We start from the raw sequence: 18,055 nt of genomic DNA, 5'->3' as shown, positions 1-18,055 counted from the left end.
GAGTAAAGAAAAAATTGAAGCAATAAAATAGCTGAAAAAAAAATCTAATTATTTTTTTCCCTGCAGAATTATATTCTAAAGATTCTTTTTTGTTCATTGGAAAGGAAAGAAATAGTCCCAATTTTTCTGCTCTCATTTCGGAATAAAAAAAAATTCGCCAATGACTGGCTTGCTTCAGCTAGAATTTTAAATTGATGAAATAAATAACAAAAATTCTGAAATCACAGAAGTTTAAAACATAATTCGCTCTAGAAATGATGTTTTTTCTTTTATTTTTTGAAAGAACACCATAATTTTTAAAGAACATGATCAAAACATTTTATATTTGAATAAAATATGACTGTGAGTGGGAATTTTGCAACAAATTCAGATATTCGGAACACCATGAAATTGGGGGGGGGGGATAAATTCCATTTTAAAAATTAGATTTTTCGGCAGCCTAAATCAAAGACTTTCCATGATTTTTTTTTAAAAAAATGGTTAAAATCATGACAATACTTTCCAGGATTTCTCATGACGTTCCAGGTGCGCAGATATCCTGAATTTAAATATTGTTGACTATTTGAAAAAAAAATTCTATTCCAATTCATTTTATAATTAATCTTTGTAAATTTAAACCATATTCTTGTTTAATTATTGAAATAAACTTTATTCCTTCTTAAATTGCTTATTTTTTGTTCTTTCTTCTATTGTCTTTTTTCCCTTTGCTTAGCACTAATTCAAATTATATTCTATTACAATATAGGAAAAAACTTTGTACGAAATGTTTTCAGATTCTTAAGTAAGATCTCTTAATTAACTAAAAGTTTAAAACAAATACAGTACAGAACCCGTTATCCGGAAATCAGAAAGCCGGAATACCAAAAAACCGGAACAAAATTCGATAAATTTTCGCGCCATTTTTAAAAAAAAAATTTTTTTTCCTCATAAGATTTTAGGATTTTTTTTTCTTTTTTTGAAAGATGTTTACCTTACCATCATTTTGGAAATTATTAGTGTATTCTTTCATCGTTTTCTCTTCTTTTTAAGATTATTTCCAAAAAAAAATTTTTTTGTTGGGTTTAAGAATAAACAAACGGCTTTCTGTAGCGATTCAGAAAAACGGAAAAATCAGTTATCTGGAATAGCGATGGTCCCGATCGTTCCGGATAATCGGTTCCCTACTGTAGAATTAAATTTAACATTAATATTTACTTAGGAAATAAATTTTTCTCACCTTGTTTCCATCTGTTTTGTGAGAGAAGTGCAAATTTATCACATTCCTCTCTTGAAATTTTATACTTTGTAGCTAAGTTTTCAGCAGTAATAGCCATTGGCATATCAACATAAGTGTCATAAACAGAACTCCATAGTGTATCTTCAAGCTACATATATTAAAAAAGATAATATAATTGTTACAAATTTTTTTTATCAAAACAATGTAATAACACAATAAAAAATACTCCAGTTCCAAAAAAACTAACACCAATTGCTATTTCTTAAATCTATGTGCATTGTCATTTTCAAGAAATTTTTTTTGTCACTGACACATACATTCAAAACCTCATGAGTTAAAAGATTTTTATTTGCTCTTACAAACCATTTACTTTTAACACAATGTATAATGCACAAAAGATAAATATTCAAAGTTACATTAAAATTTCAATTATTAAAGATTAAGACTAGCTTTTTAAAGAGAGAAATGAATTTTTCTTAAAGAATAAAATTTTTTGATTATGAGGTTATTTTATAGCATCTGTCATGCTATAAAATATAGCATGACAGATAGCATTATAGATATTACATAAAATATAGCATTATAGATATTACATAAAATATAGCATTATAAATATTACATAAAATATAGCATTATAAATATTACATAAAATATAGCATTATAAATATTACATATTTCTCAGCATTTTAATTTTCTTTATTACTTAAATTTCTTCTTATTCAATATTCTAATCTTCTTATTAATAGTTCAATAGTTAATAGTTTCTTCGTATTAATAGTTCAATAGTTCTTTTCTCAATAAATAAAAAGAGTAAATTTTTAATCAATCTCACATAATGAGTGGAAGTCAAATTCTATTTTTTAATCTTTCTTTACCATAACAGCTAATTTTTTTTTTATTCAAGAGATAATTTTTTTTCAAGCAATTTATTAAGACACAATACTAGTTATTAAAAATCTATTTTAAATCTTTCGATCCTTTAATATTAGCCTAATATCTTATTGGGATATTTAAATTTTATAACACATTAATAGAGTTGCTAGTAATCTTTATTAAAAAAAGGATAAATATCCTCTTTTAATAAAGATTACTAGCAACTCTCTGCTAAAAAAAATCTTTATCATGCAATGTCTAGTTTTTTGATGTAGCCAGCACCTACATTTAATAAAGAATCGTAATATAAAAAAAAAAGGCTGCAATTTTTTATTTTTCTTGGAGAAGATTTGGTAAGGACTTAATTTTAACATATTCATCAACACACTGGTGTTTTCCTTCATAGCATCTAAATTTTAGAAAAGGAAGATAATTATAATCACTAATTCAGTAAATTAGAAAAAAAATTTTTTTTAGCAATTTTTACCTTATAGTCAGTACCAAATTTAGTCCCAAATCTGATATCTCTCACAGCATAAGGAGCTTGGCTCATGTTTTCTGCCCCACCAGCTAAAACAACTTCTGCTTCCCGTAGACATATTTCCTGGGGGAAAAAAAGTAATCACAGGAATGAGAAAAAAGATGCTTGCTGTTTCAAATAGATTAAAATTTTCTAAGCAACTTACAATAGTAAATTTTTAGTATCCAAAAATATTTAAAGAATTAAAAATTGAAACAGAAATATTTATTGAACAAACACCATTTACCATGTAATATTAGCACCTTGCCAGTGTCGCACGAATCCAGTGCGGGCAAGTACTACATAGTTGCAGTATTAGTGATGCCCGAACTGACTTCGGGCAGGAGAAAAATTAATGTTTCTATTTTGTGAAGCCTCAGCTGAGTTAGTTTCCACTTTAGGATACTTTATTCACTATTTTCCTAATAGATGGCATTAGTGGTCTTAGTTATTCATTGATTAAGACTTCAGTCGAGGAGGGGAAATGTGGATGGGGATTTTGGGATATACCATATTGTAAAATTTATGTTTTGAAAATCATACTGTTGTGTTTTTATATTATATTACACTAGTTATATTATATTTAGCTTCAAAACTTTTTTTTAATTTGCTCTAATTGAATAAGATGTGTGTGTAATCCATTACTTTTTTATGTGTATGTAAAAATTATAAATACAGCAGTTATTGCATTAAAAATTTTATTCTTGTAATAAAAACCATTTTCTAACTTTTATAATAATATAAAGAACAAAATTAAACAGTAAATTTTTTCTCTCCATTTTTCAGAAATATTAAGGGGTTAAGGGGGGAACAAATTTAAATTCATTGCTGTGTTTTATCCATGGTAAGAAAATAGTTTACCACAGGGAATGTCGCAGAAGCTTTTTTCCAAGACAAAATAATTTCATATAATTTTTTTTTTTGAAAAATAAATTTTGAAAAAGTATTATTTATAATCACACAAAATCTGCACACACTATATTAAACTGAAGAGTTTTAAAGCTTGGCTTCTTTCCAAAGCAAACTATTGGAAATTAATAAAAATCTTTTAAGATACAATAGTTATTCAAAATAAACCCATGTTGGATGTCAAAAGGGGAAAGTTTGAGTTTGTTCAATGGTAGTCCTTGAGGTTGATTATGGATCCAAACAAGATTAGAACAGGGAAAAGATGACATTTTATTGGCCATACAATAAGAATATACACTGATTGAATTCCTAGTGTTGCTCTTGATTGGGCAATTGAAGAAAAATATTTATGTCATCCTAGACCAATATGATAAAGGTTGATGAAAAGGTAGAGAAATGAAACTAAAGGGTGAAAAAAGCCAGCTTGTGGGAGAAAAGAGTGGCACTAGCAAACAAGAGGTAGCGGAAAACCAAAATGATTTCTTTTAATGCTATTAGGAAGGAAAGAATGAAACTAGGTGATGACTTTCAAAATTCTTTAAAAAGGATAGGAACCAGGTTCTAATAATTGTTGGTACAATTTTAATAAAGGTGCATGACATATACATAGTATCATGTCATAGACATAACAGTAGAATTTTAAGTTTTTGTGGAAGTGAAATGACAATTTAGTTTCACCAGCACTTAAAAATATTATAGGTAATTAATCAAATCTTTTGTAGGGTAAATCAACTAAAGACTGAACAGTGAATAAACATTTAATAGATATCCTTCAAAAATAAGATTTAAAAAAAGCTTTTCTTTAGATTGATTGGCAACAAAACTTACTATCTAACATTAGGAAGTCATTTAACACTGCCTGGTTCTTTGGATTACCTAGTCTCATGGTCCTCTCTGGAAAAGTTTTTGAATTTGTTAAGAGTCAGTGCAGCACCTTGTTTCTTTGACAAAATAAGGTAACTATTTGTAGTAATCTGCTTAGAGTAGAATTAATTGTATAGGTTTAATTCTGATTACTATTACAAATATTTACTGCGTTAGGATTATTCTCAACTGGTTAAATTTTTATAAATTTCTCTTTTTTTGGGGGGGGGGGGGTTACATGAATTTTTTTAGGTGATTTTAAAATTAAACCCTTTTTTTTATTTTTTTATAAAAAATTACATTTTGAAATAAATACCTTTTTTTTAAATAAAAAAAGGCACTTTTAAATGTTCATTTTCTTATAATTTTCAGCTTAAATTACAGAAAAAAAATCTTTCAAGTTGTTTATCAATTAGTTATTTTTTAAGTTTACTTTTTTTGAAAATAATTTATGCAGAGATTGCCTTTTACAGGGTGCGTAGCCAAATCTTTGAATCAAAAATAAGCACTTTTTAAAAACTTTTCAAGCACTTTACAAAAATTTTCAAGCACTCAAAAAATTCATATTCAATCAATGACAAAACAAAAATTGAAACAAAATTGACAAAACAAAAATTTTTTATAAACAGTTATAGCGTTAAAAAAACCCCAAAAAGAAACGGGCGTAAATCGAAACAATCAGTACTTTCCCACATCACCGAGTGAATTCAACTTGACCCTGAACTCAGAACAAAAGTACCCGTACCCCCTACGTCAAAAAAAGTGTTAGAAGTAAAATAAAATTAACAAGTACAAAATTAAAATAAATTAAAAAGAAAAACATTTCATAAGGATCTGATATTCTTTATCTGAATTGGAGCACTCGGATTTCGGTTTCAAGTGTGTGCGCATGCGCAAGTCATAACGTGGGTATGACATGAAGTCTATGTGAATGATTACATAGCAAACTCCCCATTTTTTGTGAAATGCATGGGATCCACCAGATATCACTGAAGGGAAAGAAAAAAAATTTCGGAAAAAAAGCACTCTTTTAAAACGCCAGCTGAAAAAAGCACCTTTAAAAGCGTTTAAAAACGAAATCCCCCAAAAAGCACCTTTAAGTACTTTTTACAAACGCTACGCACCCTGCTTTTAGCATGCTTTTAATTATTTTTTATAAATTAAATTTTTTTCATTTACTTTGATAATGAGCGAGAATTACTTGTTGAAATACTCACATCAAATGGTAACTTAAAAATTATTGAGGATCAAATTCAGTAATTACATAATATTACATATTTTGATGAATTTTTACAGTGTTAAGTGAGTGCCCTTTTCTGTTAAGAAGCCTCCTGCTCTTTTTTTTTATTCCTGCAGAGAACTCTGTAGAAGCAAATACTGAGAGTTGGTAGCATTAATTAACTGGATTACCAAATGATGAAAAACCAACAAAAGAACACATGCTCACTAACTGGGATTTTTCCATGTTAATGAAAATAAAAGAAAAACTTACGTACTTTTAGTCATATTACACATCAAAATATTAATAAAAATATTGAAAGCATCTTAAAACCAGTAAATGAGCAGGTATGTGCTTTCACTGGAAATAGATTTCATAGAGAATGAACAATGTGTGTGAACTATGATTTGGCATGGCTTCTCATTTGATGTCAGAAATGTTGACTTAAACAATTTTGACGCATTGATAGTTAAAGAAACAAATGATTCTAATAAATACTTAAAGGGAGAAAATACTAAGCACTGCTGAAGAAGAGATGGATTTCCCTCAAATTTAGAGAGACTCATTTAACCCATCTCTTTACCCAAGCAGAAAACTAGAAACGTAACTGGAAAACCAAAGGAAACTTGGAAGGACCATGTACATTGACCAAATATAGGAGAAAGGTCAAATCAGAAGAAGAAAAAAAATTCTATTAGCTATAACTTCAGAAAAATGGAAAAAATTTAAAGAAGCAGAAAAAGCTGAAAAAAAGTTAAAACAAGAAAGAATGGAAAAGAGAAGGAACGAAAAAATGTTCAAGAAAAAGGAAAGTGATAAAATAATAATAAAAACATCGGATGACACATAATAAGTATGCATGATTCAGACTTTACTTACAAAGTATAAGAAAGAAAATTGAAAACATTTTATTTTGTATTTCAACTTCATTTCACGAAAGAAAAAAATAATTTTAATAATTTTTCTCAATAATTTTAATACTATTTTATAATTCCAGGAAAAATCTTGTCTTTAGGCATTTGTATAATTTATTAATACATGTAGAGCATTAAAAACTCACAAGAATAAAGTGTTCACAAGCTGAAAAACTTTTTGTTCACTCACTGTAAGAACTATTCATTCATTTAGTTATCTTACTAATTATTTGAATCATCAAAAGCTTAAAACAATATAATTTAATTTTCCTAAAATTTTTTGTACATGATTTGCTTTTAATGATAAATATGTCGATACTATTATTTACCTAAAATTACACATTTTGAAAATATGAATTTTCTAAAGACAAGCCGAGTTTAAGTGTTCTTTCACTGGTCGGTTTACCCTATATAGGTTTAAATTATTTACATATTATGCCATTCCAGTTAATGGTAAAATAATATCAACTGACAGCTTTGCATATGAAATAAACTTCATGAGTTTCATCAACACATAAAAACTTTTCTGTCAGGACAGAAATTCTGTTGCTATAAAATCAGCATAGAATTTCGGGAGTGTACTTAACTTTCAAGAGGGGTGCCAGGGTGCGGTAACACTTTACAGTTGCTCAAAACATTTCTTTGTTTTGTTATAAATAAGTATACATATATTAATATTCCTTCTTTGGAACAAAGTGAAATTGCATTCTATCATGAATTGGAGGAGTGAACCCAGTTAAAAACATATATTTTAAGTTTAATCTTTACATAATAGAAGATTTATTGAGTAATTGATTTAAAGTATGGCAATTGTAAAATTATTAAGATAAGTTGATGACAAACAATGCATATGAATAGAAAATAAAAGTACAAATCTAGCTCTTAAATTAAAAAGGAAGGAAAAAAACAATCCATGAAAAGAGTGTTTTAAAATTAAGAATAAATAACATGATTTAGTGGGACAGAATACTGTTACTGCCAACATATTCAGATTTGAATATAACATCATATAGAAAGGCAAAACTTACAATGAGAATAACAACAATAAAACACCCCTGTTTTTAAACAATCAAGAATATATTGTCACACTTGAATGCTTCCAAAAGAGAAAGGGGAAAAATGAGTCATGCAAACTGTGAAGTATAGAGAAGTGGCGAATCATAGCATTAAGAGTTCTTACCAAAGATTAATTATTTATATCTTTGACATTTTAATTTTGTTAATTAATAAACTGCTGTTTGTAGAAAATGCAACACCATGAAGGAATCATCAGAATCAAATGAAATTCGCAGCAAATGTCAATTATAGGATATTATGCAAATTAATAAAGTTTCAGAGCCATCGCGCCTGCGTGGCGCGCGCAGCGCCCTCTGAATTGATGCTGAAAGCGTATAAATAAAGTGCTGTAGCGGGACGTTGAAAATAGTCTATGATTATTTGTTAGTGGCAAACGTTTAGTGAGACCTGAGTATGCCTCCACGACGGAAGAATAAGAAATTCAAGCAACTTACGGAGTTTGAACGAGGGAGGATAATCGGCCTTCGAGAAGGAGGATTTTCCTATCGCGCAATAGCAGCTCGTATGCAGCGGAACAGTTCCACAGTGATGCGAGTTTGGAAGCAGTGGACCGACGAGCACCGAACAACTCGAAAAACAGGCACTGGACGACAGAAGGTGACGTCAGAGCGCGATGATCGACACCTGCTCCGCATGGCGGTGAATGATCGCACAGCTTCCTCCAGGCAGCTGGCAGCACATTGGTCTACTGCTACAGGTGTACAATTGTCGGCTTCGTCAATTCGTCGTCGTCTGCTGCGCCGTGGATTGCGTGCAAGGGTGCCATTATACAGGATTCCCCTCACGGCGGATCATCGACGGCTGTGGGCTCTTGAGCACAGAGACTGGCGAGCTGATTGGCACCAAGTTGTCTTTTCAGATGAATCACGCTTCAATTTGTGGACCCATGATGGCCGTGTTCGTGTTAGACGTTATGCCGGTCAACGCTGCCTTCCTGAGTGTATTATTGAACAACATAGTGGTCGAACACCCGGAGTTATGGTCTGGGGTGCGATTTCGTATCATGGACGATCCAATTTGATACGAATTGAGGGTAATCTCAATAGCAACAGATACGTCCGTGAAGTGCTACAGCCCGAAGTCGTTCCTTTCCTTCAAGGCATCCCTGGAGCTATCTTTCAGCAGGATAATGCACGCCCACATGTTGCGCGGACTGTTAGAGACTTCTGTTCAGCACAACGCATGCAACTTCTTCCTTGGCCTGCTTATTCGCCGGATATGTCGCCTATTGAGCACGTGTGGGATATGGTTGGTCGGCGTCTCACTCGTGATCCGCGTCCTGCAGTTTCCAAAGACGAACTTTGGTTGCGCATACAAGCGATATGGAATTCTCTTCCTCAAGCAGATATTCAACATCTGTTTGACTCCATGCCACGTCGTATAGCAGCACTTATTGCAGCGCGTGGTGGCTGCACCAAATACTGATTTCGGACGCTTAATTTGTTTCTTTTGTTTTGAAAATTTCATCATTTATTTGTATCAGTACAAGTCGTTTCTGCATTAAATTTCATTTGATTCTGATGATTCTTTCATGGTGTTGCATTTTCTACAAACAGCAGTTTATAAATGACAAACCTCCTATGTGTGTGTCAGACACGTGCTCAGGGTTTTACAAGTCCTGGGCAAAACATTGAGACATTTTATCATGGTAAATAAAAATCATGTTTTGTTTGACAAGGTATGTATTACACATTTCATTTGTTTTATTTCAAACAGAATTATTTTTTATTGTTTTCGCATTTTACGATTAAAACTGACAAAATGTATAAATAATACTTATTTAATAATAATACTGCAACTAAAATTCTTAATATCACTAATAAAAAAAGGTTAATATAATTATTTAAGGGTTAATATAATTATTGCAAACTAATTACTGAATAAAAGAAGTCAGTTATTTTTTTTTATCAAACTAAAAACATTTAATTGCAAAGGCAGAACACATCGAATGAAAAATGAATTAATTTAGATCACAAAACATTTTTAAAAATACATTTTTCTTGGCAGAACAAGTCTTTATTTCTTATTTACAAGTAGATACCTTAACTACATACTTAATAAGTTTTAAAATTACTTGTATTGAAAAAAATGAGTATAAAATTAAATGGGTATAATTGTAATATATTGAAAATAAAACAGCAAATTTAGCACACTACATAGAACACATTCAAATATGAAATTAAATCTTATCTACATTTAAGCTCTTGAAAAAAAAAAAACATTACAAATTTTGCACTTGACTTACACTGACTGACAACTGTGCAGACATAAAATACTTTTAATCCTCGATGTATCTTGGATAAGAATCCTTTTGCCATCGAGCTAATTGTGGGAGGTTTACCTCTCCATATAATGCAGACGCGGATCAGTTCCAACAAAAAGTCCTCAATGAAGGATATTGGGTTCAAAATTATGAGACTACAGAGAGGAACATTGGTAGTCCTAAACTCAAAATTGGGTCGGCTGTTCAACGACGGTTATAAAATAACTAAATCATACAATCCATGTAAAGCAAATACGGGTCAGTTCCATTAAAAAGTCCTCCACGAAGGGCAATTTCTCCAAATACTGAATCCAGGAGTTCTTACATTTTCTGGATTGGGTTTAAACTTACAAGGCTACGGAGTTAAACATTCTTATTTGTAAACTGAAAATTGGGTAGATTTCCTAACGTCGGTTATAAAATAGCTCATACAATGATAGAGGCAAATTATGACATTATTAAAATTTAATTTTGCTTTCTAAAGGCTTTTGATCATACATTTAGAGAAAATCTACTTTAAAGGCCTATTGAATAATATCCAGTTTATTATAGAAATGTAAATTAGTTTAAATACTCACTTGAGAACCTGTGATGATTGACTGGAATCCTGAACCACAAAGTCGATTAACTGTAAGGCAAGGAACAGATTCGGGAACTCCAGCACTTAGAGCAACATGTCTAGAAATATATGGACCATCCCTAGAGCTAGCCTGTAAAGGAAATTTATATGAACTGTTAGAATAAAGTAGTAAAATTAGAATTGTTTGTATTAGTATCTGTCAACTATTGTAAACAAAGATATAAAACCAAGTACAACAACAAGATTATTAGTCCACAAAATAAATAATTTAGTGCCTCAAACTTGAAAAGATTGCATTAGTTAAGCAAAAAAAAAAAAGTATTTAAGTATGTATGGTTCTAAAAAGATATATTTACCCCTTTCTTAACATCTCTATGCAGAAATAAATTTTTTTTTACTATTATATTCGCTTCGAGGATAATTTCATGCAAAAAATATTTATAATTATTTGGTTTTCAATGTTTAAGATAATCTAAAACTTTTCAATTATAAACTTTGTTGAAGGATGCTGCACTACGTAATTTCAAATTAATCAGTGTTTCAGAAATAAAGTCAAGATAAGAGAAACATTTTTCAAAAGAAATGATGTAATGATAATACAAATTGAATCTGCAGAAGAACGTCAAGAAAAAATACAGATTGTAAAAAAAAAAAAAAAAAAAAAAAAAAAAAAAAAAAAAAAAAAAGGGTCTAGGGAAATAGTGCCAATTATTTTTAAATATTAGTAAGTTTCTTAGCTTAAACAATAAATTGATTTCTTGTTATCATTCTGTTTAATACAATGGATCTGATCTGAAAGTAATAAAACTAATTAATTGGCTGGAAATTAATTTTGAAATTTTAGAGATGAGACTAGAAAGACTATTGCAGGCATAAGTTTTTCACAGTCCTGTATACTAAATTTTTGAAATTTCAACGGAAGATGTAGTTGACATTTGTTAGGATCAAACACAAATGATTCTTTAATCACAAATTATCACTTCTAGTAATGAATGCTTAACTATTTATTTTCTAATCTAAAATTATTATTAACTTGATACTTTAGTCATGAAATATCAAAAAGTAAGAATCATGCTTGCATAGAAATGCTGAAAAAAATAAAAATTTTAGTCTAGTAAATAATAATAACATATATATAATAACAGGGTGCGTAGCCAGATTTTTCAACAAAAAAATCAAAAACATTTTTAAAAACTTTACATAATCATGATAAAATAACTAGTTTCTGATAAATATTGCAGAAAAAATTGTGAAACTCATGCATTTTTTGTAATTTATGACAACAATAAAAAAAAAAAAAATCTCTTTTAAAAGATAGAAAATTAAGCACTTTTCACAAACCAAGAATAAAAAAAGGGCTTTTAAAAGACGTAAATCAAAAACAAGCACCTTTAAGCACTTTTTGAAAACGCTATGCACTCTGTAACAAGTGCTGTAGAAAAAGGTAAGTATGGAATACCTGAAGAACAGTTCCAAAGGTAACAGAGTTAACCTCATCAGGCTTTATACCTGCATTCTCTAATGCAGCTCTACTAGCAATAGCACCTAAACGAGTGGCAGTAAGATCTCTAAGTTTACCCCCAAATGTTCCAAATGGGGTTCTTTTAGCACCAATAATAAATACACCTGAAAAATTAATAACAATGAAATAAAGACAAATTCATAATAATTTTGGTTTAAAATATTTTTTAATACATTGAAAATTCTTTTCTATAAAAAATTTAAAAGTTAGCTTGGTTTTAATTTTTTTTATTTTATAAGACTATCCACAAGTTACACAAGACTAACCCAATATTTCAATAAGAAACTCTTAAATTAAACATTTACTAAAGTAAATTATTTTTTAAAGAAAACAATATTATTCATAAAATGTAAAAAATCATATATAATTTTTTTAAATTACTATAAACATTTTGTTCTTAATCATGCCATTGTAAAAACACCAATATGTATTTTGAAAAAATGTATAATTTGGGACAGTGAAGTAAAATTATATTCAATATTGCCTGTTAAATAACATAGAGAAGACCAGATTTTCATAGAGATCCGATTTAGAAAAAGAGAGATTGATTTCATAAAGACCAGTTTTTTTTTTTTTAAAGAGAAGACCAGAAGAAAAGCACTGAAATTACACTCAGAGGGTTAAAATAAAAAGAAATATATTTTGATGAAATTTCATACCTCGAAGTAGAGCAGCCATAGGATCTTGTTATTCAAAAGGAACTAGAAAAAATTATCAAAGTTTTATGAAAATAAATAAATTTATTAAGTAACACACAAAATTGAGCACTTAAAAAATAGTTTTAATGAGTGAATTCAATTTTAAAAATGCAAAATATTTTTTTAACACCATGTTTAAAGAAGAAAAAAATATTCAAAATTGTATGACTTAATGCAAGCTTGAAGAGAAAAAAGGACCTTATGAAAGTGAAACAAAATTTGATCTAACTTCTGGTTTTCACTTGATTCACTAAAAAAAAAAATTAAAAAAAAAAAAATGTCCTTTTTGATACAACTGTAGCATTATAAATGTTTATCATGTGACAAGCTTGAGTTTGATGACTAAGTTTAACTGTTTCTGACCAATCACAAGGCAGATACTCTTCTTTTAATGGCAGTAAAGGACAAAATCAAGTGATAAGAAAATAAAAACTTGGCAAAATGTTTAATTCAACTCAGAGACAATTTTATGTAAATAATGTGCTAGTTCAATAATGTAATAAATTTCAATATAAGAGATAGAAATGTATCACATTACTTATTGACATTTATAAAATAATTTATAGATAGAAATGCAAAATTACAATTCAATCTTCATTGGTAGTCACTATTAATTTAAATTGGTAATTTACTACCAATTTAATAATAATTACCAATTTAAAAAATAAATTGAGATTATTCGATTACCCTCTTATACTACTTAATGTGCACATGTCACAAAATAATTTTCATTTATTATTAAAATAATAGAAAAATTTGGAGCTTTTGAAAAATTAAAGTTAAGCTAGAAGACAGTTTCTGTGTAGAAATTTTCTTTAAAAAAAAAGATGAATTGATAAACTCTAAAGCTTTCTTTATATTTGAAACTGAAAATTATGAGAAAATAAATATTTAAAAAAAGGTGCATTTTTAAATAAAAGGTTTTTATTTAATAAAAAAAATGGTAAAATTCAAAAATCACTAAATAATTCATCAATATACCTCCAAATAAAAGAATTGATTATCTCTGGGGTTGAAAATCAAGCAAATTTTAACTACATAACTAGATAGCATAAGAAATAGTTTGCTAATATAAAGAAATTAAAAATTTAAGTTAAATAATTATCAATAACTAAATAAATCAGAAGTGGACTTTTCATTGAAACAGGTAATTAAGAAAATAACCTTTTCCTGAAAAAATAAAATAAAAAGGCAGTGTTTTTAAGGAATGGTGGCTTTATTTTTACAAATAGGGCATATTTATGGAGATCATACGTCGGGCAGGCCGCCCTTCTAAAAATGCTTACGGAGAGAACTGAAATTAAAATTGTGTTATATCAATATAATTCTTACAAACAAAATATTTTTGACTTAAATTCACATTTTTTTTACCAGGTTAGCTAAGCCTTTTTAAATGCATAAATATTTTGAAGTAGTCAAAATATTGAGAATTACGGATTATTATATAAGATGAATGTTAAAAATATTTTCATCACATTATAAAAAGTTTAAAACAAATAATTGTGAGAGCTTAAATTTTTAATAAAGGAAATCCTAAAATTGAAAACTCATAATTTTTTACTTCTATTTTACCATACATACTATAAAATATTTGAAGAGTTTAAGTAATATATCATATAATTACAGACACATGTATATATGTGGGAGTTAGTGCAGCATTAGACTGTTCTATGGTATAAAGTCAAGAGCTAATTATAAATTTGGGAGTTTCCCATCGGGACTTGCTGGCGCCTCTCAATGACCAAGAGGATGATGTAACTATCTTAAAGTATTTCATGATGGTGGATGACGCAATGTTCGCAGTTATTACTCTATGGTACTGAATATCCATAATATTCGGCCATCCTGCCAGCAGAATGTCCTCATTTTCAGACACAGTTACCTTGATTGAAGAGACTCCCAGTGTCCAATGGTAATCCAATATTTCGCTGATTCAAACCAGATGATTTATCTCTCTTCCCTTTTCGGTGAGTCCAAGGATTTCACAGATTGCTATACTTCCCCCAAAAAGTTGACTGCCCTTATGATTTGCACAAAATATTCCAATGGTTTCAGAATGTTTCTGAATCAACGCTGTCCTTTACAACAGATTCAGTTATTGCTGATTTCGGAGTGTTCAAAAATCTCTGCTGCTTTTCTCCAGTCGCTAATTTTTTGGCTGCACTTCTCTGCTCTCGATTAGTATGACTCTGGAAAATTTGTGGATTACAATTGGCCTACTCGGCGGATTCAAGACGGAATTTTACACAGGAACAACATTTGAGTGAATGTTAATTTGATAAACTGCTCCTCCACTAGAGCGTAGAATTTTGGTGATTCCCCTACACGGGATTTAAAACAGGAACAAAATCTACAGCTCCTACACGAGAGTAGAATTTCACTTTTCGGTGAATATCCCCTTATTGTGATTTCAAAAGGTTATTTGGCTGAAAAATCCCCTGTTCGGGATTTCACAGTTCAGAAATAGTTACAGCTCGTTGTTCATATTCCAGTCGCAAGCCACCATTATTTGTGGGAGTTAGTGCAGCATTAGATTGTTCTATGGTATAAAGTCAAGAGTTAATTATAAATTCATGAGTTTCCTATCAGGAATTGCTGGCACCTCTCAATGACAAGGAGGATGATGTAACTATCTTAAAGTATTTCATGATGGTGGATGACGCAATGTTCGCAGTTATTACTCTATGGCATTGAATCTCCACTAATTACAGACACACATATATATATATATTATAACACAAAAACTATGAGCACACAGACGCTAATCCAAAAGTCACAGTAAAAGAATCTTCCCCAAACCACATTTGCTAAAATACTTATAAATTTCGGTAAAGAAAGAATATTGCATGTGTGACGTATAAAAAAAGGATACATTTTCTCAATGTATAACCGTTGCAATCTGATTATGATGTAATATTACAGTTCAATGGAAATAACCAGTTATGATAGAATAGCAATCGAAGAATAAGAGTTTCTAATTATAGATTTGCATTTCAGTTGCATAAGGGTGAAAATATGCATTACTATAACCATCTCTAAGTTAATTACACAATAACACACATTAATCAAATAAAACAGGGCATATTTTGTCTTACGCATGAAGAAAAAAAACTGAACAAGAATAAAGCTCAAATAATGTACTTACTGAATGATCAGTTTTGTGTCATTATTTGTGCTTTATTCACATTTTTGGCTTTTTTTAAACACATGTCAAGATCAAAATTGCATCAATTTATAGTAATAATTTTTAAAACCATTCCAAGTTATTTTTTATGTAATTTAATATGTGAAATTTAAGTTCCTTAATAGATATTTATAGTTTTCTTTTTTTTATAATGCAATTTCTTGCATTACGTTCTTAGTCAGCAATACTCAGAGTGAAACTATTGTCGTTCTTTGTAAAATGAAATTCTTGCTTTCAACACAGCTTCCCGAATATTAAACAAAATGAGCACATTTAATAGCACAGTTTTTTTTTAAAGCTATGCTTCCGTGTGTACTAAAAAATAGGAAAGAGTCTTAAGTGAAAGCAGAAAAAAATTCTATGTAGCCATCTATTCTCACAAAAGCATGTTTCTCGGAAAAACAGCATGTAAAGCATGTTTTTTATCTTGGTGCACTAGCGAATATTATAAGATAAATTAGAATAAAATATTTACGAGTTACTCCAGAACTACAAAATTCCTCACTTCTGAATCAAATTATTGACATGTTAAGAAGTTCTATCACATAACATAAAGATAAAATAATTTATCAGATACAAGCAATTCACTAATATCTACAAAATATGACAGAAAAATGAATACCAGAAATATTTTCGTATGAGATTAAAAAGAAAAATACTTTTCAGAAGAAAACTAATTACCTCAAGAAAATAGAGCTTTCAGTTTTTTTAAAAAGTTCAACAAAAGTGATACGTAAATTACAAAGTTATGCCGACTGCTCCTAAACTTCCTTTATCATATCTTAAATTATCATAGAAGACGGGCATTTAAACTTTTGTTGACATGTGACGGCAACTTTTGAAAACTGACGTCATATTAACTGCTCAATAGACAAATATTTCAGCTTTGCCTCTAGTGATATTTAAGAAGTAATTGCCTCCACAGCCGACCATAACGTCACAATGAAGTCTATCAAAGTGAACCAATGAGGATATGAATAACTTATTTCCCCATATAAGTACGCCATCTTTTGGAGTTTCAGTAAAGCTGTAAAGGAGGTCTAATAAATTTATCTTTTACTTTTGTTGTGACTAATTAGAACCAATTAACGTTATTAGTATTATCTTTCAAAGATTGTTTGATTTTCTTCAGTTACAGTTTAATGCTGTTTTTGTTGATTTTAAATATAAACAAGGTACCAGTGTGAAAGGAAGCTGTAGCGGCTTACTATATTTAAAGTAATAATATTCTTTAGAAACTGCAAATAACAAGAGACAACTTTTTGTAATCGAATCTTTATTTTTCCCAGTTAAATCGCTCACTTGAGTGTTTACATATTACGGGGAATCCCTGTCCGAAGTGTAAGTAGAAGTTATTTCGGAAGCGTTTCTTGTTTTTATCTATAGGTGTCACTCAGGGACTACAATAGGGGATAAGGACAGTTTACTTTCCCCTCCGGAAGTCTGAAAAGCAGCTGGCCATTTGTAAACCGGTTTGTTGCTCAAAAAGTGGCGCTGATTACTTCTCAGGGATCAGAAAAAGTGCATTCCATACATTCTTTCCATGCGTTAGCGTTGAATAGTCGCTGGATACTAAATATTTTCTGTATTAATTTATTTTTTTTTTAAAATTGTGAATTAAAATTCACAATTTTAAAATGCCAAGAGTGTGTTTTTCTACAGGATGCAATACCGGGTATGTGAAACAACGAAGAGAAGCAATAAAAGATGGGAAGAAGGTACCCAGCCTTTTTCAAGCATCAAAGGTATGTGCACGTGCTATTTAAATATGTATATAAGTTATGATTATACGTTATATATTGATATAGTACATACGTCATGAATTGATGATCATTAATCATTATGTAGTTTCGATTTCAAAACTGTTTATATTAGTTGTATCGCATTTGGAGATGAAACGAAGCTATTGTTTAAAATTTTGCAATGATTGTTTTGTGATAAATTTCTTTGAAAAATAAAATATATATATTGACGTTAAATACAATACGATATATATATAATATAATTTAAAATTGAAAAATGCAATATAACAAATATATTACGTATGATGATAAACTGATCAGAGATTCAAAATTAAAATAACGAAGAAGTGATTAATTAAGGAAAATACATACTATGCACATAAAATAAATATTATTTAAATTAAAACATTTGTATGTAAATGAATATTTTTGTATGTATAATAGCTTAAATTAATTAAAATTCAGTAATTATAT

General features: G+C 29.5%; 1 protein-coding gene across 5 annotated transcripts in view; it reads right to left on the bottom strand.

Annotated features, from left to right (window-relative positions):
• Positions 1 to 17,137, bottom strand: part of yip2 (yippee interacting protein 2) — a 49,199-nt gene extending 32,062 nt beyond the window's left edge. Inside the window, exons 1-7 of one of the 5 annotated variants that reach the window (XM_087155850.1) lie at positions 15,337 to 16,348; positions 14,237 to 14,466; positions 12,617 to 12,658; positions 11,895 to 12,061; positions 10,434 to 10,565; positions 2,577 to 2,693; positions 1,217 to 1,364 (exon numbers count right to left, since the gene is read on the bottom strand). In XM_087155850.1, coding sequence (XP_087011976.1) covers positions 1,217 to 1,364; positions 2,577 to 2,693; positions 10,434 to 10,565; positions 11,895 to 12,061; positions 12,617 to 12,635 — 583 coding nt within the window. In that variant the 5' untranslated portion in view covers positions 12,636 to 12,658; positions 14,237 to 14,466; positions 15,337 to 16,348. Of the gene's footprint in view, positions 1 to 1,216; positions 1,365 to 2,576; positions 2,694 to 10,433; positions 10,566 to 11,894; positions 12,062 to 12,616; positions 12,659 to 12,853; positions 13,015 to 14,236; positions 14,584 to 15,336; positions 16,349 to 16,461 lie in introns of those variants that run through there. The other 4 variants (XM_043041057.3, XM_087155851.1, XM_016060118.5 and 1 more) reach the window with 4 other exon arrangements.
• Positions 17,138 to 18,055: the final 918 nt, after the last annotated feature.

The sequence above is a fragment of the Parasteatoda tepidariorum genome, chromosome 12 (assembly GCF_982258835.1).
Source record: "Parasteatoda tepidariorum strain Cologne lab strain chromosome 12, Ptep-v5.0, whole genome shotgun sequence".
Classification (NCBI taxonomy): Eukaryota; Metazoa; Arthropoda; class Arachnida; order Araneae; family Theridiidae; genus Parasteatoda; species Parasteatoda tepidariorum.
Note: the sequence above shows the minus strand (reverse complement) of the source record. Positions and strands in the feature narration are given on the sequence as shown.